The sequence below is a fragment of the Dipodomys merriami genome, unplaced genomic scaffold, assembly GCF_024711535.1.
Source record: "Dipodomys merriami isolate MVZ:Mamm:240054 unplaced genomic scaffold, mDipMer1.0.p SCAF_1, whole genome shotgun sequence".
Classification (NCBI taxonomy): domain Eukaryota; kingdom Metazoa; phylum Chordata; class Mammalia; order Rodentia; family Heteromyidae; genus Dipodomys; species Dipodomys merriami.
In genome coordinates this window covers 135173584-135198216 of record NW_027202270.1, presented here as the reverse complement: position 1 = coordinate 135198216, position 24633 = coordinate 135173584, and the positions used below count along the sequence as shown (strand labels likewise).

Below are 24633 nucleotides of genomic sequence, written 5' to 3'. Positions count from 1 at the left end.
CCCAAAATGTGGTTCCCAGGCTGACAGCACTGCCATCACCTGAAAACTTGTTAGAAACACAGAATCTCAGACCAGTCTTAATCCTGAATTAGACCTACTGTGTGACAAGATCCCCAGGTGATTTCCGTGCACACTTAAGTTTAAGAAACACTGGCACTTGGGTGAACATTGGCATCACATAGGAAGTTTTAAAAATTTCTGCCAGCCTGGCTTACCTTCTGTGATTATGATTTAATTGATATTAGGTATACTAATATTGATATTTAATTGATATTAGGCAGGGGCATTAATTTTTCCAGCAACTCCCAAGTTATTCTAATTGTTTAGCAAAGACTAGTGCTCAGACTTTGTGGGTATCTGAGTCATCTGAAAATTTGGTAATATTGAGAGACCTACATTCTTTCCTGCTTTGATATGCCTGAGCTTCTGTTTATTCTTTATTACTCCATGGGTTCTCATGCTTATACTTTGTGTCTGAAAAAACCACCTTATGTAGAAGAAACTTTTCCACTTTGTTAGTAATAATTATCACATAAGCTAGCAGTAAAAGCTTTGCTAATATTAATGATAACTGATCTGCGTCTATCTTTACTATGTGTATGTCCTTAGCATGTCTAAGCCATGCTTGTGAACTTATTTTTCACAAGTGTGCCCCTCTTGATGTTTGCATAGTACTTCCTGCTTGTAATTTCTTATTACTTGGTGAATTTTTGGTGTCTAAAATAAGTTTTTCTCCCCCCTTTTGGTAGACTGAAGTGTCATGAACATTTTGGTGTACAGAATTGCTAAGAAGGCTGTTACTGACAGCTGGGTTTGTCATGGCCAATTTGTCAGTTCCTTAAGGTGCAAGTAGGAAGCCTCAGGATCAGAATGTTCTGTAATACAGAAGTGTGAAACTCCAGAGAAGCCTCGCCTTTCTAGCACAACCCTAAGACAGATGCAGTGTGTCAGCTGACGGGGTTTGGCATGGAGGCTAGTACATCCAGATCCCCACTTAGTCCAGACTCTAGGCTACTAGGTCAGAAGTATTTTGTTCTGAGGAGCTAGGGAAGCAAATGGATGGCTCTTCTTTCCATGTAATTGTAACTCCTCTGTACGGTATTCTCACAATAAAAAAAATTAAAAAAAAAAAAAGAAAAGAAAAAGAAACTGTTAAGCTGGGTGTGGTGTTTCAGACCTGGAATCCCGGTTGAAGTTGAGGCAGGAGGATTCTAAGTTTGAGGACAGTTTGGGCTACATAGTGACACCTTGTCTCTGAAAAAATATCAGTGCTGTTACACTTTTTGTTTTTTTGTTTCCCACTATGGGGGATCAAACCCTGAACCTCACTCATGTGGCTACTCTTGAATACTTTCCCAACCTCAGACTATTCAGTTATGTCAGCTAAAACCTTTTGTTTTTCTAGTATGGAAAGGTTTTGGTAGGTCATTCAGGCCACCCTTCATTCGGACTTGAGCTTAGTAGTTTTTTTGTTTCTGGGAGATGACCTAAGAATTTAGGATGGGGGCTGGGAAGGTGGCTCAGTGGTAGAGCGCTTGCCTTGCATGCATGAGGCCCTGAGTTCAATTCCTCAGCACCACATAAGCAAAAAGAAAAAAGCCGGAAGTGGCACTGTGGCTCAAGTGGTAGAGTGCTAGCTTTGAGCTGAAGAGCTGAGGGACAGCACCCAAGCCCAGAGTTCAGGACCCACAACTGGACCAAAAAAAAAAAAAAATTTAGGATGATTTGGTAAACATGTTAAAAATCACTGTATCTCTTTATGAATTTTTTTTTAGTTGGTCATAGGGCATGAACTCTGGGCCTGGGCGCTGTCCTTCAGCTCTTTAGCTCAAGGCTAGCACTCTACCACTTGAGCCACAGCACCACTTCTGGTTTTTTGGTGGTTTATTGGAGATATGTGTCTCATGGACTTTCCTGCCTGGGCTGGCTTTGAACCACCATCCTCAGAGCTCAGCCTCCTGAGTAGCTAGGATTACAGGCGTTAGCCCCCGGCGCCTGGCATCTTTATAAACATTTTTATTAAAAATGTGTTGCAGAGTAATCTATGTACCAGTTTTAGTCTCAAGCCTTGTTTCCTACAGCAAATTTTTAGAAGTAAATAGAAGTAAATGAGCATTCTTTTGACCTGTGAGGATTTCAAGACTCAAATGCCATGTCAGTAGCTTTTTCTGTTGCTGTCCTTGCCCAAGTAATGGAGGGCCTGAAATCCAAAGCACATGATATGGAAAAGCAATCATGAACTTGTGTCTTCATGGGGGCTAGCCCTAAGTGGTCTCTCTGTAAGCAGTGGATAAGAAAAAACGAGGTGAGGACTGGGAAGGTGGCTCAATGGTAGAGTACTTGCCTTGCATGCATGAGGCCCTGGGTTCCATTCCTCAGCACCATATAAACAGAAAAAAACCGGAAGTGGTGCTGTGGCTCAAGTGGTAGAGCACTTGCCTTGAGCTGAAGAGCTGAGGGAGAGCACCCAGACCCAGAGTTCAGGCCCCACTACCAACAGAAAAAAACTAGGTGAACAAGTCAGAAAAGAAGGCCCCTGACCACTTGAAAGACATGGACTTTGTTCATGTCCTCTTAAGTGGAGGTTTTCCTAACCATAAGGCCTTGTGTGACCTGCAGAGTGTAGGCTAGGGAAGCAACTTGCTAATGAGGGCCGTGTACTTCTTCCTGGTGAACTTCAGAGGACCTTGGACAGATAGGGGCTTTCTTATTTCACCTAAAGCAGGAATATAACTTTTGGGTACCCTGATGCCTTCTCAGAGGCAAACCCTCATTAAAGTTGCTCCCATTTCAGGAACTGGAACCTCTGTGGATTCATGTGGAAAATTCTCCAAGAACTCACAAATTGCCAAGCTGTCCTTCTTATGGCGTGAGCCATTTGGGCTTTGCTTGTGTTCACTCCTGTTGGAGAGCATGATCAGGCCCTCTGTCACACTCCTAGCCATGGGGGCAGACTCCACTCAGAGATTGTTCCTTCCTAGCAACAGAAGAAACAGAACAGCAACCCTCCAGGGCACACATGGGAGAGAGAGAGATGTCTCCAAGTATTCACCACCAGCCAAGGAGAGAATCTAGACTGGGGTGGCTAGTGTGGAAAGAAGAGTTGACCACTAAGTGCTGGTCAAAATTCAAAGGTTGTGAAGTCTTCAAAGGCAAGGAAGGAGGCTGGATTTCAAATCCAAGGTGTGTAGCTGAATGAAAAAATATGAGAAAGGTTTGATAAAGATACACAAGACTCTTACCCTTGTGTATGAAAGGTTGTTTCTTCATTGTCTTTATGAAAGGCAATGCTTAAATACAAAACTGATAGGAATGCATGTAGCTGGAGGTATGGCTCAAAGTGGTAGAAGGCCCTGAATGCAAACCCCAGTACTACAAGAACAGCAACAGGAAAAGATCGGAAGACATGCTGAACTGATGATAGTTTAGTGGAAAGCTAAGCCTCTGGGCGAGGGGACATTATTTTTAACAAATAGATAAGGGATTTTCCAACTTTAGAGGTAGGAAAGCTAGCAGAAAGATGGGCAATCTGGTGGCATTGGAATTTTGAAATGAATGTTCTCTGACTTTGTTTTTCCCCTTGGCCATGTAACTAGTGTCTGTCACTTCCTGGAGCTGTGTCAAAGCCCAGAAGGTGGCTTTGGAGGAGGCCCTGGGCAGTACCCACACCTCGCACCTACCTATGCAGCTGTCAATGCACTATGCATCATTGGCACCGAGGAGGCCTACGATGTCATTAACAGGTATGACCACAGCCAGCAGTGACAGAGACCGGAAGGGCTGCCCAGCTGCTGTACCTCACTGACCACTGTTTCTGCCTCTCTCCCTCCTGCTTGCCTCAGAGAGAAGCTTCTTCAGTATCTGTACTCACTAAAGCAACCTGATGGCTCTTTTCTCATGCACGTTGGAGGTGAGGTAGACGTAAGGTGAGTGGGGGTTTTCTCAGATAGTTGCATCCATGGCTTCTACAGCTCAACTGTGTTAGTGATGCCAAGCCAAAAAAGCAGCATGGCAGATATACTGCTATATCCCACTGAGCAATGTGCAGAATGATGTGTCAGTGACACAAGGCCACAGTGATTGGGGAAGTGATACAGATATCCTAAGAGTCATTATCTCTTCTTTATGTAAATGCCATAAAACATAAGTAAAATAAGCTGGGTGCCAGTGGCTCATGCCTGTAATCCTAGCTACTGAGGAGGCTGAGATCTGAGGATTGCAGTTTGAAGCTATCTCAGGCAGGAAAGTCCAGGAAACTCTTAGCTCCTAACTGCCAAAAAAGCTGGAAGCAGAGCTATGGCTCTGTAAAAAAGCTTAGGAACAGCACCCAGGCCCTGAGTTCAAGCCCCAGGACTGGCAAAAAAAAAAAAAATTAATATGACAGAAAAGGATATCTGCAAGACAGGAGAGGCTGAGTGTTACTGAAATGTAGAGAGCCTGTGGTCAGAAGGAGCCATGAAGCTGAAGACAGCCCAGAAATGGACTGAGGAGGTCCAAAATACTCTGCTTTCAGATTCTGGAGTTTATTTTTGTGGTATTAAGTAGAAAGTGACGTGATATGATTTGTATCTTGCTAGAAATTTTCCAGGTGTCCAGGTGCAGTGAATAGATTGTAGTGTTTTTGCAAAGGTCTTCAGTTTCAGGGCTGGATGGAGGGAGACTGGACAGGAGATTGATCCAGTTGGAAGATACCGATTCAGATTTGGATGACAGCAGAGAGGATGAAGTAATGGAGAGGAGCAAACAAATTGGAGTCCTTTGATGGCTGGACACATGGAAGGAGGAAGGAAGAAACTACCTGAAGAACTTGTGTCTTGTTCCCTACCCAACTCAGTGTGAGATCTAGAATTGGTGACTTTGTCATCACTGCTTAGTTTTTGCATTGATGCAAGGCAAATGCCATCACAAGCTACCTCCCTGCTTCATAGGTTACATTAGGATTCAGAGCCTCAAAAAATACATCTGAGGCTATTCCAGAGGCTGAAGACCAGGGCAATTGGATCAAATTTTTGTAGTTAGCTTATGGTAAATGCCAACGTTTGATGCTGGCACACATGACTCAGGCTTCCAATGCCTGCTGGTGCAGCTAAGCTTTGCCATGCTTTGGCCAGCAGGAGCCAGGCTGACAACCGTGCTAGTAGGATTATCCTGCTTATAGCTAATGCAGAGATTTCTATGGAATACTCAGTAAGTTTGACTTTGTGTTGTTTTATATTGTAAAAGATGGGAGAAGCTGAACTAGAATGTATACTGAGAAGAATTAGGGCTGGGATGATAAAAATTATCCCAAATCAAGTGGGATAATGCTTTAAAAAAAAAAAAAAAAGAGCTTGAGCCCAGTGCCAGTGGCTCACGCCTGTTATCCTCGCTACTCAGGAGGCTGAGATTTGAGGTTTGAGGTTCAAAGCCAGCCCAGGCAAGAAAGTTTGTGAGACTCTTATCTCCAACCGGAAGTGACACTGTGGCTCAAGTGGTAAAGCACTCGCCTTGAGCTGAAGATCTCAGGGACAGCGCCCAGGCCCAGAGTTCAAACCTCATGACCGACCAAAAAAACAAACAAACAAAAAAGAAGAGGCTTTGAATATAACTCAGTGGTGGAGCATATTACTTAGCATGAACTCTGGGTTCAATTCCCAGCACCAATAGCAAAAATGAGCAACAACGACGACAGCATTCCTTTGTTTTTATTGGAAGATGTTCCTGTGTGTGTATTGGTGAGATGTTGGAAACTAGAGTTCCTTTCCTCCTGTAGGTGTTCAAGAGCTATGTCTATTCCTGTTCCTCTTGTTTTGCTTAAGCAACTATTAGAGTTCAGTGGTCTGCTCTGGAGTGTGCCTGTTGCAGAAAATGTAAAGTTCTAATTCCTTAGGCACCAATTCCACAGAAATCTGTACAGTCCTGCCATCTGAATGAGAGAGCAGCACATCGGAAGCCCTTGAATATAATCCAGACCCCTGAATGAATAATAGAAACCACTGTAGGTCCTTGAGTAGAGGAGCTAAAGCTACTTTTGACATGAACTGATATGACTGTTACTTCCTCTGATGTCTATTTGGCCATTTGAAGGTAAGGAGAATAGAACGTCATGTTCTCTCACTGAGGCCATGCTGTGAGCAACTCTATCCAAATAGAATACCACACCTCTCAGTTGGAGACTTGGGAGGACTGACTAGGTGCCAGGAGTGAGGATGGGAGGTAATCTCTGCTTACTTGGCAAGGCAAGCAATCCACCTACGGAGCTCACTGAGCCAGGACACTAGATGCATTCTTAAATAACGCACACTATGCTTTCCTCTGTTTGTGTCTCCAGAAGTGCATACTGCGCTGCCTCGGTGGCCTCTCTGACCAACATCATCACTCCAGACCTCTTTGAAGGCACTGCGGAATGGATAGCAAGGTGAGAAAGCCAGGGTTTCCTGACTTCTTGGAGACCAGCTGGCCAAGACTTCACTGTAGACTGCAAAGAAATATAAACTTATAAGAGATGACTCAGGATTACATGCTTGTGCATTTAAAAATATTTTAAACTCTTATGTTTTCCAGCGTTTTATTATTTAGATGGTAAAGGCTCAAAACTTTGGTAAACAGTATAGGTGTGAGTTTGAATTGATTTTAGCAGTCTAGAGCAGTTTAGCAATATCATAAAGTACCCTGGCTATGAATCAGTAATTCCACTCCTGCAGAAACTCTTATGAAAGAGATGAGAGAGCTGGGCACCAGTGGCTCTTGTGTGTAAATCTTGGGTACTCAGGAGACTGAAATCTGAGATTGTAGTTCAAAGCCAGCTCAGGTAGTCAAATCCAAGAGACTTATCTTCAGTTAACCATCAAAAAGCTAGAAGTAGAGCTGTGGCTCAAGTGGCAGAGTACTAGTCTTGAGCAAGAAAGCTGAGGGACAGCACCCTAAGCCCTGAGTTCAAGCCCCAGGACAGGCACACACAAACGGTTACATATATACTATTTTTATTTTATATTTCTCGTCAATGTAGTAGTACTTTTTTTTTAACCATCTAAATATAACTTAATGTGAAACCACATAATATACTATGATCTTATTTTTTTCCATTACTTTGATTTTCCTGGAGTTAATGTACATGTCATAAATGTATGCATCAGGAATTCATTCCAGAAATTCTGTCAGAACTATAAAATTATTCCCCACATAGTGAAACACACAGGCAGTCATGTATGGGTATGTGCGTGCATGAGTGCGTGCACTTTGTGTGTGTGTGTGCCTGCGCACGCGTGTGCGCATGCCTGGGTCCTGAGTTATCCTTCCTGGAGCTCTCTGGCCTCTTGCTTCAGTCTGGGCAGATTGTTCTCAGCTTGTTGCACAGCAGGCATCTACAAGCTTCCTTTTGGCATGAAATTACTTCTTTGCTTTGTTGAAGGCATTACTCTTAGGCTTACTTATTCATTTTAATGGAGCACATATTCTAGTGTATCTCCACAGATGACACCTGGGAGATACACTTTTAAGATCTTGCCTATGTCTATATTCACAAACCTGCTTAGTCGTTTACTTGGTTAGAGATTTCTAAGTTAGGAATATTATAACTATATTCCTTCTGAATTTTGTAAGCATCATTCCATTACCTTCTCATTTCTAATATATTAATAAAGCAGATAATCATAGTACTCAACATTTCTTACAATTTTTATAGTGCTGTTGTAAGGTAATTATTATTTTTTTATTTTGTTTTTGTCAGTCATAAGGCTTGAACTCTGGGCCTGGGCGCTGTCCCTGAGCTCTTCAGCTCAAGGCTAGTGCTCTACCACTTGAACCACAGCGCCACTTCCGGCCTTTTCTGTTTATGTGGTACTGAGGAATGGAACCCAGGGCCTCATGCATGCAAGGCAAGCACTCTACTACTGAGCCACCTTCCCAGCCTCGTAATTATTGTTTAGAAATCGTACTTTAGGCACTCTGGGTTTGGTTCTTTTGTTGTTGTTGGTGGTGGTCATGGGACTGGATCTCAGGGCCTAGTGCTGTCCCTGAGATCTTTTGCTCAAGGCTAGCACTGTACTACTTGGGGCCACAACTCTACTTTTGGTTTTCTGGTGGTTAATTGGAGATAAGAGTCTCATGGACTTTCCTGCCTGGGCTGACTTTAACCATACCTCTCAGATACCAGCCTCCTGAGTAGCTAGGATTACAGATGTGAGATACCAGCACCTGGCTAAGTCTGTATTTTGAACCAAGATCTGGAATATCTTTATATTCATAATGGTGATGGCTTTTGCCTTTACCTGAGCAAAGTCATTCTCTGCCATCTGCAGTGTGGAGGGGACATGTACACATTCAGGCTGCCTTTCTCAATATCTTCTAGGTGTCAGAACTGGGAAGGTGGCATTGGCGGGGTGCCAGGGATGGAAGCCCATGGTGGCTACACATTCTGTGGCCTGGCTGCACTGGTAATCCTCAAGAAGGAATGCTCTCTGAACCTGAAGAGCTTGTTAGTAAGTATCTGCTGAGCTGTGTCCCCTCAGCTCCAACTCCTAGGGTTGTGACTATGTCGGTCTGATATTCTGGGGAGGTTTGGCTGTGGAAAGACCAATAGAGATAGCCTTGAGCTCAGCACCTTCAAATCCTGGGAGAAGATGGGATGTTGGAGCTCTCAGCACAGTTCTGAGACAATTGAAAGAGTCCAGAATTAGTCTGAGTCTCAGCTTTCTTTTCTGCTGTCTCTGCCTGTTTCAAATTTTCTGCACACTGTGCTAAGCCAACTCCAAAGTCCTCTTAACTCCTGCAAACATGGAATGATCCAGAATACCTTCCTCATACTTCTAAGAAAAGTAGCTTCAGTCTCAGGATTAGTTGCTATCATGTGTCTCAGAAGAGAAAAAGTTGTAAAAACTTGGAAGCATTTTGAAGTGAAGCTTTTTTTTTTCTCTCTCTCTCATCTATGTGAATGTTCAGCATCTACATCTAGATGGAGCCAGGTAATTTCACTGAGGATACCCAAACATTTACATCTAGACCTTCAGCTTCTGGCTGAAATTCAGAATGAATTCAGAAAGTCATCAGTCTTGAGCACAAACACACACACACAGCCACTAAGGAGAAACTATTCTCCCTTGTCTTTTGGAGACCTTGCACTCTCTAGACTGTGACTTCCAAGCAAAGTAGCTATAACTGACAGTTCTTGAGTGCAGGTTCCAGGCTCCCATCATGGACCCACTGTGGAGTATTTCTGCTATATTGTTTACAGGTTTAGCTAGGTGCATCCTCTTCCTTAGAAAGCTCCTATACATCACATTCTTTTAGAAAGTTTTTCAAAATGACTAGCTTTGTGCACCGGACATAGAGTTTATGAGACACTTGGTGATCTGTTCACCAACAAGGAATGCAACATAAAAGTCCCATGTCCCAGGTAGAACTAAGGAATATAATTATTGACTAAGTATATAATGGTAATATTACATATATACATATATATATATACATACATATATATATATATATATATATATATGTATACATGCCATTGCTGTTTTCTAACCAAGTGACCTTGGGCAAACTGTCTTAATTTGTTTGTTTTGTTCTTTCCCCCCTTCTGAAAGGTAGGAAGAATGATCCTTGTTCTTTTTTTTAAAGATTTTTTTTTAAATTGTGAAAATTACAGAGGGGTTACAATTACATGGGCAAGATAATGAGTATCTTTTTTTTTTTGTTTTTTTGGGTCTGGTCGTGGGGCCTGAACTCTGGGCCTGGGCGCTGTCCCTCAGCTCTTCAGCTCAAGGCTAGCGCTCTACCACTTGAGCCACAGCGCCACTTCTGGCTTTTTTCTTTTTGCTTATGTGGTACTGAGGAATCGAACCCAAGGCCTCAGGCATGCAAGGCAAGCGCTCTACCACTGAGCCACCCTCCCAGCCCCAATGAGTACATTTCTTATCGAGCATTGTTGCCTCTTCCTTTGTTTCCCCTTCCCATACCCCCCCCCATCCTTCCCCCCCCACCAAAAGTTGTAAAGTTCGTTTTCGGCATAATGACTTGTACATCTCACAATGGGTTTAAATAGGAATACAGGTGGACCTATAAAGTTTTTTTAAATTTTTATTTATTTTTTGTGAAAATACTGTACAGAGGGGTTACAATTACATGGGCAAGATAATGAGTACATTTCTTATCAAGCATTGTAGCCTCCTCCTTTGTTTCCCCTTCCTATCCCTTCCCATCCTCCCCCCCCCCATATAAAGATTTTAAGTTGTAGATACTAGGGTGGTATTTCTTACTGTTTGAGCTTTCCCTCTTATTGATGAAGTATTCCCTCTGGAGAAATAGTCAATGACAGAAGGAATAGATCCATATAAATAGCTGCTTTTTCAGAAACACAAAATCCTAATTCAGTAGTTTTAGCAAATGTACAGATCCAGGTGAGTGTCATTTTAAGATACACAATTTTAAAGATACCTATTATCAATCAGGATGGTGTTATATATATTTTTTGAGGACTTTTTTTTGTGAAAATACTGTACAGAGGTGTTACAATTACATGGGCAAGATAGTGAGTACATTTCTTATCAAGCATTGTAGCCTCCTTCTTTGTTTCCCCTTCCCATCCCTTCCCATTCCCCTCCCACCCCCTACCCAATCCTCCTCCCCGCCCCCACCAAAGTTGTAAAGTTCGTTTTGACATAACGACTTGTACATCTCATTGTTGCAACGGGTCCACCTGTATCCCTATTTAAACGATTTGTTTTTTCCCTTCCCCTCCACAAATTATACCGACATCAAATACAATGAAAGCAGGGGTTATACCGTGGGGGAGGGACATACAAAGCAACAAAGAAATAATCTTATAAATGTGTTAGAAACAATCACATGAAAGAAAAAAACATTTGAATACGTATCTTAGGGTTCATTTCCCTAACGTCAACTTATCTGACCTTTTCTGCTTGACTAAGACATATACTAGATATTGCAAATAAGGGAAACCATGGGACCTGTTTCTTTGGGCGTGGCTTCCTTCACTTAATATAATTTTTTCCAACTCTTTCCATTTCCTAACACATGGGGCAATGTCATTCTTTCTGATGGCGGCATAGAATTCCATTGCATATATATATATATATACCACATTTTCTTGATCCATTCATCTACTGAGGGGTATCTGGTTTGGTTCCATATCTTAGCTATGGTAAATAATACTGCAATAAGCATAGTCGTGCTGGTAGCTTTAGTGTGGTCTTGTTTGTGAACATTTGGGTAAATGCCCAAAAGTGGGATTGCTGGGTCATAGGGGAGCTCTATGTGGAGTCTTTTGAGGAATTTCCATACTGCTTTCCAAAGTGGTTGAACAAGTTTACACTCCCACCAACAATGCAGTAAGGTTCCCTTCTGTCCACATCCCCTCCAGCATCTGTTGTTAGAGTTCTTGATTATAGCCATTCTAACTGGCGAGGTGGTATCTCAATGTTGTTTTGATTTGCATTTCTTTTATGGCTAGGGAGGTTGAGCATTTCATGTGTCTCAATCCTTGTTCTTTGAGGGTTAAAGGAGAGAACTTACACAAACAGCCTTGTTTATACAGTGGATGCTCCATAAATGTTGATATTACTCTTACCCAAACTTCCTCCCTCCCTCCCTTCCTTTTGCTTTGGAAGAGCCAGGACCTATATCTAAAGGATTTTATGACTTCCTATAGTCAAGGGAATAGAATGAACCCATGGGCTTAGGCATTGGGGAAAAAAAATCAATTGCATTTGGGACTACTTAAGCAGTGGGGAAAGAGAAAAATGAATAGATACCTAGGTAGTGCTTACTTTCTCTCTTCCTGAGTAATGCTTAGTCTACTGCCATCAGATGCCATTATCCCTAGGCACAAGTCATTTAAGACTTGTGTTACTATCTCAGCCAACTATGCAAATTTTTACCTTTTTTCTCTTTTGTGCAAATCTTGGTGCTTGAACTCAGGGCCTGGGTGCTGTCCCTGAACTATTTTGCTCTAGCACTTGAGCCACAGCTCTACTTCTGGCTTTTTTGGTAGGTAGAGATAAAGAGAGTCTTGTGGGCTTTTCTGCACAAACTAGCTTTGAACCAAGATCCTCAGATCTCAGCCTCCTGAGTTGCTAGTGATAGGTGTGAGTCACTGGTGCCCAGCTGGACTTTGTCCTTTTGGAATTTGTTTTTTTTTTGGGTCCGGTCTTGGGGCCTGAACTCTGGGCCTGGGCGCTGTCCCTCAGCTGTTCAGCTCAAGGCGAGCACTCTACCACTTGAGCCACAGCGCCACTTCCGGCTTTTTTCTTTTTGCTTATGTGGTGCTGAGGAATTGAACCCAGGGCCTCAGGCATGCAAGGCAAGTGCTCTACCACTGAGCCATCTTCCCAGCCCCTGTCCTTTTAAGAATTTGTGGCTGGTGGCTCACGCCTGTAATCCTAGCTACTCAGGAGACTGAGATCTGAGGATCAAGATTCAAAGCCAGCTAAGGCAGGAAAGTCCGAGAGATTCTTATCTCCAATAAACCACTAGAAAATCAGGAGTGGCACTGTGGCTCAAGTGGTAAAGCACTCGCCTTAGCTGAAGAGTGCAGGGACAGGGCCCAAGCCCAGAATTCAAGCCCCATGACAGACCAAAAAAAGAAAAAAAAGAATTTGTGGTTGTGACTGTCACTGAATGTTGCTGTGACTATAACTACAACCATTAAGAGAGGTCAGGGTTGCTTTCTCTAATGAGTCCATTGTGTTTATATCCAAGAATTCAATCCAAAAGACTGGGTACTGGGGATATAGCCTACTCTCTACCTTTCAGTACAGTGATACTGTCCTGTGGCGTCGGCCAGTGACTGCTCCATAGACTGGGATGGGAAATGAATGTTATATCTGTTCAGCCAGTTGATTCTACTTCTTTAGCCAACCCCAAGGCTGTCTTGATCTTAGTAGTACAGTGTGTTTAGACAACTTGGAGATAAGGAAGGAATGATGGTATCACATGTGACCACTGAGTAACATCAAGTGCCAGTGTATAAAGTAAAAGACTCGTATCAGCCAGCCAGTTTCCTTTTGGAGGATGGGAGGCTAAACGGGCAGAGACTACAGCTGATAGTCAAAACAAATGGGTGCTGCCTCAGTCTTGGTGGAGACTTGCTGAGAGGCCTGGAGTGAATTTCCCCAGGTAGTAGGTGAGGCAGATGCTGTGATGAGGTGTAACAGAGCATTCCATTTATCTACTTTGAGTAAATGTTCCCTGAGCAGTGAGTAGTGAGTATAGAGCCATTGACAGTCTTAGTTAGCTTTCCTGCACATGCTGTGTTTACTAAGACACTTTTGCAGGTCTCCTTACATATCAACTTGTTCTCTTTATTCTCAGCATCAGCACTGAATTGGAACCAAGTAAAGGTTAGCCACTGAGCAGAAATAAGTGCTAGTAGCCTCAAAAGGGTCAGATTAAATGATCAAAGCAATGAGGAGACCAGAGGGAAGAAAGCCAGAGCCTCTAAATCCAAGAGCTAAGAAGTCATATGTAAGGAAGCCTTCTTCCCACAGAGCAGCCTGTCTTGCTGGATTTTGTGAATGTTTAGTTAACATTCTGCCTCTCCTGTCCTTTTTTTTCCTTTCTCAGCAATGGGTGACAAGCCGGCAGATGCGGTTTGAGGGTGGATTTCAGGGCCGCTGCAACAAGCTGGTGGACGGCTGCTACTCCTTCTGGCAGGCAGGGCTTCTACCCCTGCTACACCGCGCACTGCATGCACAAGGTGAGCCCAGGAGGCCCTTAGCTGGAACTGCATGGTAGTTGGTCTCCAAGTGGCCAGGAGCTAGCATGCCTGTTTAGAGGGGTGGAAGGAGCTCTGCCCATCCTGCATTTGAGAGCTCCTTGGTGAGGGATTCATGTGCTCAGCAGGATTTAGGGCTAGTGGTTGAGGGGTCACCTGTGGCAGGATCAGCTCCCTTATACATCGTGAGGAGGCCCCTGTTACTGGCGGAAGCAGCCATTCCTGTCTTGACCCCTCAGCTAGGTGTGAAGCTACAGCTTCTATCCCAGAGCTTCATTCGGTCATGTCAGAAGTGCAACACTGTGCGCCTGGGCACCTGGTGACAGGAAAGGTGCAGAGAAGTGGAATGTTCAGAGAAAACAGCTACCATGTCCACTATGCTGACCGTATAGATATCACCACCATTAGAAATCATCAATTAGCCAGATGCCCTTGGCTCACACCTGTAATCCTCCCTACTCAGGAGGCTGAGATCTTATCTCTAATTAACCACCAAAAAACTGGAAGTGGAGCTGTGGCTCAAGTGGTAGAGTGATAGCCTTGAGTACAAAAGCTCAGGGACAGTGCCCAGACCTGAGTTTAAGCTCCGTGATCGGCAGAAAAAAACAAAAAAGTAACTGTCAATTAGAAATTCATTGAGCCATCCAAACTGCAATACCAGGTATTGCAAAACTCTACATTCCTGTCTGTGGGGTCTCCAGTGGGGATGCAGAATCAAAGTAGACAACAATCAAAAAGTGCTGGAAACCTTCCTTCCTTTACTCTTGGAACCTCAGGCTGCTTGTCTGCTGCCTGTTCTGGCTAGCTCCTTTGCTTTCCTGAGAGCAGGGTGTCACTGAGTACCAGCTGGACAGAGGAGCTGTGCTGCCTTGCTGGGTACTAATCCAACCCTTCAGGGAGATTCCCCTCCCAGAAGGAAACTTTTCTTTGGACTCAGGTAGGTAATTATTAGTTGCTCAAGTGTAAAAAGTAAGATTCTTTTCTTTTGCCCTTCTCATCCTGTCTTTTTCCTCCTTCTTGTTTATATTTTCCACACCTTATTCTTTAGCTGCTTAATTTAATAAGAGCTGTTGAGTTGTGGCCACTTTTGATACTGTAAGATAAACAGAGTTGCTAGGCTGTGTCCTCAGCCCAGGGCTACAGGGATTAGGCTCAGAGCTTTAAGATACAAACCTGTCTGTCTCTGGAGGCTGCACACTTTCTGGCTAGACCACTAGTAGGATTGTCAGAAGACTCTTTATTTCCAATAAACCACCAAGAAGCCAGAAAAAGAAGTGTGGTTCAAATAGTTGAGTATCAGACTTTAATGGAAAAGCCAAGTGAGAGCAGGAGACCCTGAGTTGAAGCCCCAGCACCATCACAAAAGCTTTTCTAAAAAGGAAAAGGAAATAAGCAATACGTTTCTTGGACTTGGAACAGACTGGAGTCTAGCAGAGGGTGTGTTCTGAGTGGCAGGCAAAATACCAACCTTGGAATGGAAAGGAGATGCATTATAGACACGTCTTACCCTATACTATGACCACAGTAGTTTCAAAACAGAGTAATCTCATTTTTAGTGAGAGTTGGCTCTACAAATTAATAGAAAAAGCTGAGAATGTAGTGTTGTGGTACAGTGCCTGCCTAGCACATGCAAATCCTTAAGATGGAACATCTTTAGGATGGGGGAAAAAAGAATAGACTCTGGGATATGAAATTACAGATAGTCATTTTTTTTTAGTTTGCATTTTCTGTTTTTCTCTACAATTGAAATGTTTCTTGTATAAAGAAAAATAAAATATGCTGGGCACTGGTGGCTACTCAATTTTGGCTATTCAAGAGGCTGAGATCTAAAGAATTAAAGTTTGAAGCTAGCCTGAGCAAAAAAAAAAAATTGTTGAGAGTCCATTTTCAATTAACCAGCAAAATGCTATACTACTAGAAGGTGTGACTCAAGTGGTAGAATGCCAATTGTGAACAAGAAAGCCACCCATGGCACGAGGCCCTGAGTTCATGCCCCTCTACTAGCATAGAGAAAAAAGAAAAAGGAAAACAACACAGGCTGGGAATTTGGCTCAGTGATAAAACACTTGTTTAGCATGCTTAAGGCCATTCCCAATCTGTCTTTTTTTCTCCCTTTCTCCCTCTCTCCCGCTTGTTCACACACACACACACACACACACACACAGTCTTTTTCTAGAAAAAGACCCAACAGAGACAGACAGACAGACACACACACACACACACACACACACACACACACACACACACACACACACACACACACACACACACACACACACACACACACACACACACACACACACACACACACACACACACACACACACACACACACACAGTCTTTTTCTAGAAAAAGACCCAACAGAGTGCAGCATAGAGGTGTAGGCTATTTCCTCACTCAGCAAATGACTATTAGTAGCTCCATACCATCAACTGCCTTCAACCAGTGGAAGACAATATTTGAATAGAACAATGAATTACCAGTAGTCACTTAAAAATCTCCGATGATTCTGGAGCATTAAGAAAGCCTATGAGTTTCTTTGGGACATTCCTTGGTTCTTTCTTGTACATCTGTGAAATTGGGCTCCATGTGGCTGTACCTGTCAGTTATGGTTTAGAAATTGGGTAGATGAAAGGAACCTTTGAAATGCAAAATGATAATGCGGATCTGTAGTTGAAGGCAGAGGTAAAGGGATTTAAAAAGCTGATTTCCATGCAAAGTAATCATCCTTCTATCATTTTTCCCTTTATCTTGCTTTGATTATGAGTGATTGTGTCCAAATTCAGGAAGCTCCTTGTGGAGTTTATGAACTTTGAGATTTAAACCTCAGTAATATAGGAAATAATTGAAGCACTCTATAATCTTTTAATAGTTTATAGCACTTTCTTTCCAGATTCTGATTTTACCTATAGGTTATTACTTAACTTCCAGAAATAATCATTTGTTTTAGGGTATGACATAAAGGCATATTTTATATAGAAAGTTTAATGTAGCTTTTCTGAAGTGTTAAGACATAAGATTCAGGGTTTAGTTTATTCATTGAATTATATAACCATCATCACAATTAACTTTAGAATATTTTCAATGTCCTCATTAAAAAAAAACATTAAATAAATGTTCCTTCTTACCACCCCCTCCCCTGTACTGGGGATTGAACTCAGGTCCTTGTGTAGATGGCTTTATCACTTGAGCCACTCCTTCAGCTAGGAAAAAAAAAATGAGTCAAGAAATAATTTGATGAATTCCCTTTTGGAGATAGCTTTCATTCTGATTTAGAAAGTAGGAGAATAAACAGTTTATTACTGCCTGCTAAGAATTCCTTTATCTGTTTAGAGTTTTGCACAAGGTTCAGAAAGGTGCTAGAATACAGAAATGATGGCTTCCAGGCATGATAGTACATACCTGTAATTCTATCACACAGGAGACTTAGTTTGAGGCCAGCCTGGCTCATAATGAGACTATCAAAAAAAAAAAAAAGGCAGATTAAAAAAAAAGGCAAACAAATTGGTCATTTCAGGAGGAGGAGTAAGGTAAGTACTCAGAAAGCTAATAAGGTAGGAAGTGAATGCTTTGAATGGCTGCTCTTTGACACAGGACAAGGCTCAGCAGAAGGGATATGTGAAGATAGCAAGTATACCAAGAAAGAATGGAAGAGGAGGGAAATGAAAGCCTGACTGTTCTTACTGGCTCATAAAGTACAAGTCATGGCTAACTCCTGCCTGGACCCTTTGTCTTTCAGGTGACCCAGCCCTCAGCATGAGCCACTGGATGTTCCATCAGCAGGCCCTGCAGGAGTACATCCTCATGTGCTGCCAGTGCCCTGCCGGCGGCCTTCTGGACAAGCCTGGCAAGTGAGTATCTTGTCAGGGATGGAATGAGGGAGGAAGGGAGCAGGGGATGGCAAGCAGGAAAGGCAGTATTCTACAGCTCAGCTCAGAACCAGGCCATTAAAGGCTGGGCATCCCTTTAAATCTGCCTGCTTCGTGCTAGTGTCACATGGGGAAGACACCCTAATCAGTAGGACCCCAGCTTATCTGGTCTCCCTGCTCACATGACCTTCTCCTCCTGAGAGGGGACAGGATGGCCGGCAGTCGCTTTCCTCCTCTGTTGTTTGTTTTGTTCTGTTGAGACAAACTGATTTAAGTAGAATAGGACAAAGGCTAAAATTATAGCCTCACTGTTGGGCGGGGTGGGAAGATAGGGCTTTTCAAAACAGTGCTAGGAAAAGCCACACCTGTAGCCATGTGTAGCCTAAGGGCAAGGCAGGCAAAGCATATCACTGGCACCTGGATCCATGTGGTTGGATTCACTGGAGGGATTGGTGGGAGCTGAGGAGCACGTGTGCAGAACTGCTTGTCCTTACAGGTCACGTGACTTCTACCACACCTGCTACTGCCTCAGTGGCCTATCCATTGCCCAGCACTTTGGCAGCGGAGCCATGTTGCACGATGTGGTCCTGGGCATGCCAGAAAATGCTCTGGTAAGGTGCAATGGGGACTCAACACTTCTTCTCCATGGTGTTTCTCTGAGCAGAGAACTTAAGCCTGCAGCACTGGCATGTGCTCCCTGTGTGAACAGGCTACAAAGCTCTTAGTGGACACTCCCTTACTCTTTGCAGCCCATTAGTGAAGATACAACCTTTAGGAAATGCAACTGTAGGCACTCAGGTTATTAATAGTGTAGTCTGATCTGGGATAGATAGAGGTTTTGTATGTTTATTCCAGAGTCAGGTATCCAGACCAGCACTTACCCCTTAGTTCCTCTCTGAGGAAAGTACAGCATCTTCAGGGCATACTCACTGTATGCTGACTACATCTCTCCTGGGTGTATCAGCTTAATGTCTCGTTAGAGTTACTCTGAACCCAAATATGAGCCCAAGACATGGATTCAACTGAGATGTCCACAGAGGTCAAGTAACATGACCCACACAGATTTTAGTGAACACAATTTAGTGTTATGAAGTATTACAGTGTCCTGTTTCCACAGTTGTAAATACTGAGCCTATTTTCTTATCTGTCTTCTTTTTTCTTTTGTTGGTCGTGGGCTTGAACTCTGGACCTGGGCACTGTCCTGAGCTCTTCAGCTCAAAGCAAGCGCTCTACCACTTTAGTCACAACACCTTCTGGTTTTCTGGTGGTTGCTTGGAGTTAAGAGTCTCACGGACTTTTCTGCCTGGGCTGGCTTTGAATCGCAATCCTCAGATCTCAGCCTCCTGAGTAGCTAGGATTACAGGCATGAGCCACTGGTGCCTGGCCATTATCTGTCTTCTTAATCTTCCTTGTTTTGTTGCTTTTCAAACAGAAGAAACACAAATGGCGAGTAGATCGGTGAACAGATGCTCAACCTCAGAGAAAAATGAGAGTAACAGCTTTATAGCCATTCTACATCTTAGATTTTTTCCTGTTTCCTTCAATGCAACCCTCTTCTTTTGTTTCTTCCCTCATTCCCTAGAGCTAACCTTGTCCTGAATTTGACTTCTATCATGGCTGTGTATTTTTTGTCCTCTTAATATATCTGTTTCTACTATAAAAATATTAGTGTGTTAATTTTACATATTTTAAGCTTTATACTTGGGATCAAACCTAAGACCTTTTGCTTCCTAGACTAATGCTTTACTACTGAGCAATAGCCCTAGCCTTTGATCTCTGGAGACAAGGTCTTGCTATGTGCATCATTCTGGTCTGGAACTTGTTTCTCAGGCTAACCTCCAACTGTGATCTTTTCCTGCCTCAGCCTTTTAGGTGATGGGATTACAGGCGTATCCCAGAACACGCAGTCAAATGCTTTACTAGATAGCTACCAAATGTTCTTCAGCAGGGTTTGTGCTATTTTATACTCACAGCAGCAGTAAGACAAGGCATTCCATAGGCAGATTTTTTTTTCTTGTTGCCAGAATTCTTATCCTTAGCTCCTTAGCTTACTGATTTGTAATTTCAGATGTTTTCCTTTGTCTTGCATATTTGTAGGACTTCTTTGTGTAGTCATGATACTAACCCTTTCTCACTTATGGGTATATAGTAAGTATCTTTCAATTTGTGACTTTTTCTTTTTGCTTTATTTTTAGTGTTTGGATAGGGGCAGGGTATTAGGATTTGAACTCAGGCCTTCAAGTTTTCTAGGCAGGTACCCAACCATTTGAGCCCTAGTACTAGTCCTGAATGGATTTTCACTTTAAAGTAGTACGCAGTTTATCTTTTCTATGGTTTGGGGTTTTTTTTGGGAGGGGGCAGTGGGGAGTGTTACTTAAGTAATTGTTCCTTTTTTGTGTGTGCAGTTACTAAGACTTGAACTCAAGGCCTTATGATCTAACGTACTTACTTGTATTTTCTGCTCAAGGCTAGTACTGTACCACTTGAGCCACACGTTCACTTCCAGCTTTTTGGTGGTTAACGGGACTTTTCTGCCCAGGCCAGCTACAAACATCAATCTTCAGATCTCAGCCTCCAAAATAACTAGGATAACAGGTGTGAGCCACTACTGCCCAGCCATAGTAGATGGCCTGAAATCATTTTTTTTTAAATCTATCTTCTGGATCTTTTATTATTTATTTTTCTGTCAATCGTGGGCCTGGCGCTGTCCCTCAGTTCTTCAGCTCAAGGCGAGCACACTATCACTTGAGCTACAGCGCCACTTCTGGCTTTTTTTTCTGCTTATGTGGTGCTGAGGAATGGAACCCAAGGGCCTCGTGCATGCGAGGCAAGCGCTCTACCACTGAGCCATCTTCCCAGTCCTCTTCTGGATCTTTTATAGTTTTCATTGTAAAGATCTTTTACCTCCTTAGTTTATTCCTAGGCTTAAAAAAAAAATAATTGTCTTTGAATTTCTTTCTTAGATTGTTCAGTATTGGCATATAGAAAAGCTACCAATTTCTCTATGCTAATTTTTATCCTTCTATATAAAAAAAAGTGTTTAGCAGATCCAGGAGTTTTTTGTTAGAATCTTTAGTATCTTTTAAATACAGAGCCCCATAATTTGCAAATAGGGATAATTCAATTTATTTCTTCCCTTTTTAAGTCTTTTATTGTCTTTCCTGTTGTACTGCTCTGCTAGGAGTTCTAGTACTATACTGAATAGCAGTTGGGAGAATGCAGCGAGTATAGAGACTATACCTGTGTCTCATTCCTGACTTCAGGGGGAATGATTTGTTTTCCTCCATGAAGCATGATATTGGCAACAGGTCTGTCATATATAATCTTTATTATGTTGTGGTCCATTCCTTCTATACCTAATTTCTTCAGAGTTTTGTTTTTTATTTTTTGTCGGTCGTGGGGCTTGAACTCTGGGCCTGGGCGCTGTCCCTCAGCTCTTCAGCTCAAGGCGAGTGCTCTACCACTTGAGCTACAGCGCCACTTCCGGTTTTCTGGTGGTTTATTGGAGATAGGAGTCTCACGGTCTCTCCTGCCCGGGCTGGCTTTGAACCACGATCCTCAGATCTCAGCCTCCTGAGTAGCTAGGATTACAGGCGTGAGCCACCAGCACCCGGCAATTTCTTCAGAGTTTTTAACCACGAAAAGATGTTGAATTTTCTCTGTATCTATAGAAGTGATTTTGTGGGTTTGGTACTTTATTTGGTTTATGTACTTTGTTACATTGATTTGAATAGGTTGAACCATCCTAGCATTCCTAGAATGTACCAACTTAATCATGATGTGTTGTTGAATTCACTTTGCAAGTGTTCATTAAGGAATTTGTCTGTGATTTTTATTGCTGCTGTTGTTGTGGTCTTTTTCCAGTTTGGATATCAAGGCTTTATAGAAGGAATTTATCCCTACCATGTTTTGAGAGTAGCTGACAAACAAAATACATCACAAGTCACGTTAAGTGCCATAGTTAACAAAGCACTGCAGTAAGACAAAAATTTTCAAGTGTGATTTGATTTCTGTCTATAGTGATGGCAAGATATAATTCTGTATTTTTTCTGACCAGCAGTATTTATTGTGGTTTGCAAGCTTTCATGCTGGTGGGCCTCCCATCAGTTTGTGTGTGAGGAGGTTCTGTTCTAGACTGTCATTCGGTTCCTTTGGCTTGTTTACCTCTGCACTTTAAACAATCGACACACAGACAATTAGGCAAGTACCTCTTTTCTGTTTTCTTTACAACTGCCTTTCCTTATGAGGTATAGGATCAGCTTATCAAATTCTTACAAATTTTTTTTTAAGAATTTGAAATTTTTGTTGGAATAGAACTGAATGTTAGGTTAATGTGATACAGCTGGCCTCTATTAAGGTTTTACTTTTATAAACATTCTAGGTTTTCTTTCATATTTTTCAGTGATTCTTAAATTTTTTTCTCTTGAAGGCCAGTACATTTTTGTTAGATCTATATCTGAGTAGTTCATGGTTTTTGTAGTTACTCTGAGTACAATCTTATTTCCCCATTATATTTTATAACTGGTTGTTACTTAGTATATGAAATGGCTGTTGATTTTTTTTATTTATTTATTTATTTATTTATTTATTTTTTTGTCGGTCATGGGGCTTGAACTCCAGGCCTGGGCGCTGTCCCTCAGCTCTTCAGCTCAAGGCGAGCGCTCTACCACTTGAGCTACAGCGCCACTTCCGGTTTTCTGGTGGTTTATTGGAGATAGGAGTCTCATGGTCTCTCCTGCCCGGGCTGGCTTTGAACCGCGATCCTCAGATCTCAGCCTCCTGAGTAGCTAGGATTACAGGCGTGAGCCACCAGTGCCCGGCTATGGCTGTTGATTTTTATATGTTAATTTTATATACAGCAATCTTTATAAACTCTTAATAATTGTAATACTTTACAGACTCTCTTAGCTTAGGTTTTCTATTTGGAAAAGAATGGTATCTTCAAATAAGGATAGTTTTGCCTCTTCCAATTCTGACTTTTAAAAATCGTATTTACTGTTGTCTTAAGATCCCCACATGGTTTGTGGACTAGAGGTAGAAAAACTAAGAGATAGTGCTCAGGCCCTTAGTTCAAGTCCCAGTATGGGAATATACACATATACTCTCAAAAAAGCAGGGGGGAGTGGGGAGGAGAAGTGGGGGCTCACTGTATTGCCCAGGCTGACTTGGAAGTCACCGTGTAGCCCTGTCTGGCTCTGAATTCCTGATCCTGTTGCTTCCACCTCCCTAGTGCTGGGACTCAGGAGTGGGCCACCACATCCATTCTTATCTTATGTATCTTGGTGTGTATCTTTGATGAACCTTATACCACATTCTTAGAAATATATTTCAGCTGGGTGCGGGTGGCTCATGCCCGTAATCCTAGCTACTCAGGAGGCTGATATCTGAGGATCATGGTTCGAAGCCAGCCCAGGCAGGAAACTGTGAGACTCTTACCTCCAATAGACTACTCAAAAAAGTCGGAAGTGGCACTGTGGCTCAAGTGGTAGAGCACTCACCTTGAGCAAAAGAAGCTCAGGGATAGTGCCCAGGCCCAGAGTTCAAGCCCCAGGACTGACAAAAAAAAAAAAAAAAAAAGTGCATTTCAGCAAATGAAGGATGTATGTATATCCAGGGGGCACAGTATGATGTTGGCATCTGTTCTCTTTACAGCAGCCTACCCACCCTGTGTACAATATTGGACCGGACAAGGTGATACAGGCCACCACATACTTTCTACAGAAGCCAGTCCCAGGCTTTGAGGAGTATGAGGAAAAGACAGCAGAGCCTGCCACTGACTAGAGGACCTGCGTCCCCGTGCCACCCAGCTCCCCAGTCAGACAGAGTTTCTGCGTTTCGGTACCTAGTGCATTCTGCGCTGCACCAGCCTTAGCTACCATGGAGCCATGTGTGGTTCTCTTTGTCCTTTCTTGTCAAAACAAAACCAGTGGCTCTGAGTTTGGAGTACACAGTGGCGTGGTTTTTAAAATTCTTTTCACATCTGTCAAACCAAAACTGTCAGCTCATGCAGTGAGGCTGGGAGCAGTGCATGCCAGGAGAAAGGAGCCCTCCCTGCCAGCCTCCAGCCTGGATGGCTGCACTGAAACGCATGGCATCTGAACATTGCAGGATCCATAGCCACTGCTGCCACTCCCAACAACATGCCGCCATTAAATCACCAGACAGGACACCCTCTTGTGGGTGAAGATTGGTCAACTCCATGCCAATGTGGGGCTCTGGTTCCCACCAAAATGAGCTCCCTGGAAAAGACCATGTTAGGGCCACAGTAAGAGGTACTTCTGCCTCTTGCCTCCCATCCCAGTTATTTTCAAGGGACAGAAGCTGGGGGTGGGGGAACTGAGCCACACATCTCTCCAAGGTCACGCCTGGTGCACAGGCCTTACCTCAGGTGTGCTGACTTAGATCCAGGTAACCAATTATGAGTGGAAACAGGCCTCTAGCTCAACTCTAGGCAGAGGAAGCAGCCCCCAGTGCCCAGCCCCTGCCCCTCTCATCATGTACCATGTAAAACCCTCTGAGGTCTTGAGACCCTTCGGCGTGTTTCCATCTTCGCCCACAGATTCCCAGCCCATCTTCTGAGTGTTGTCTTTTTTTTCTCAGCATTAACACTACTAAGTCTTTCACCTTCATTATGACTCAGGATTTAGTTCTGGCTTGCCCAATCTAGGCTCACAGAAATAGTCAAGTGCTAGACAGGCTGGCTGCTGTGGAGGCAGAGGCCTTGTGAACTAGTGGGGGGCAGGGTGAGGGCTATCCTCCCCTTGGGCCCTGGTAGTGCCTCTGCTGCTCCCTGCATTGAACCCTTTGCTGGTCAGTGGAGTGCCAAGTTTGGTCATCTGTCCGCTGCTACAGTCACAGCCAGCTCATGTCACTGTCTTGGCCTTCTTGTGAGCAGCCCTGGGCTGTAGGCAGACCAGAGCTCAGAGATGCAGCATGAGGCTCTTCTCAGAAACTCTGGCTATTTGCTGCCTCTAATTTCCTATTGCTTTGGCATTCTGGGCTATGTATTACCTCCTTGAAATAATAAAGGAATAACATTTTCTATAATGTCT

General features: G+C 43.1%; 1 protein-coding gene across 1 annotated transcript in view; it reads left to right on the top strand.

Moving 5' to 3' along the window:
- Positions 1–24628, top strand: part of Fntb (farnesyltransferase, CAAX box, subunit beta) — a 57583-nt gene extending 32955 nt beyond the window's left edge. The window contains exons 5-12 of the mRNA XM_070031784.1: positions 3597–3743; positions 3843–3926; positions 6311–6397; positions 8330–8459; positions 13561–13693; positions 17452–17563; positions 18078–18192; positions 23234–24628. Of these exons, the coding sequence (XP_069887885.1) occupies positions 3597–3743; positions 3843–3926; positions 6311–6397; positions 8330–8459; positions 13561–13693; positions 17452–17563; positions 18078–18192; positions 23234–23362 (937 nt within the window). The 3' untranslated portion in view covers positions 23363–24628. The remainder of the gene's footprint in view (positions 1–3596; positions 3744–3842; positions 3927–6310; positions 6398–8329; positions 8460–13560; positions 13694–17451; positions 17564–18077; positions 18193–23233) is intronic.
- The last annotated feature ends 5 nt before the right edge of the window (positions 24629–24633 follow it).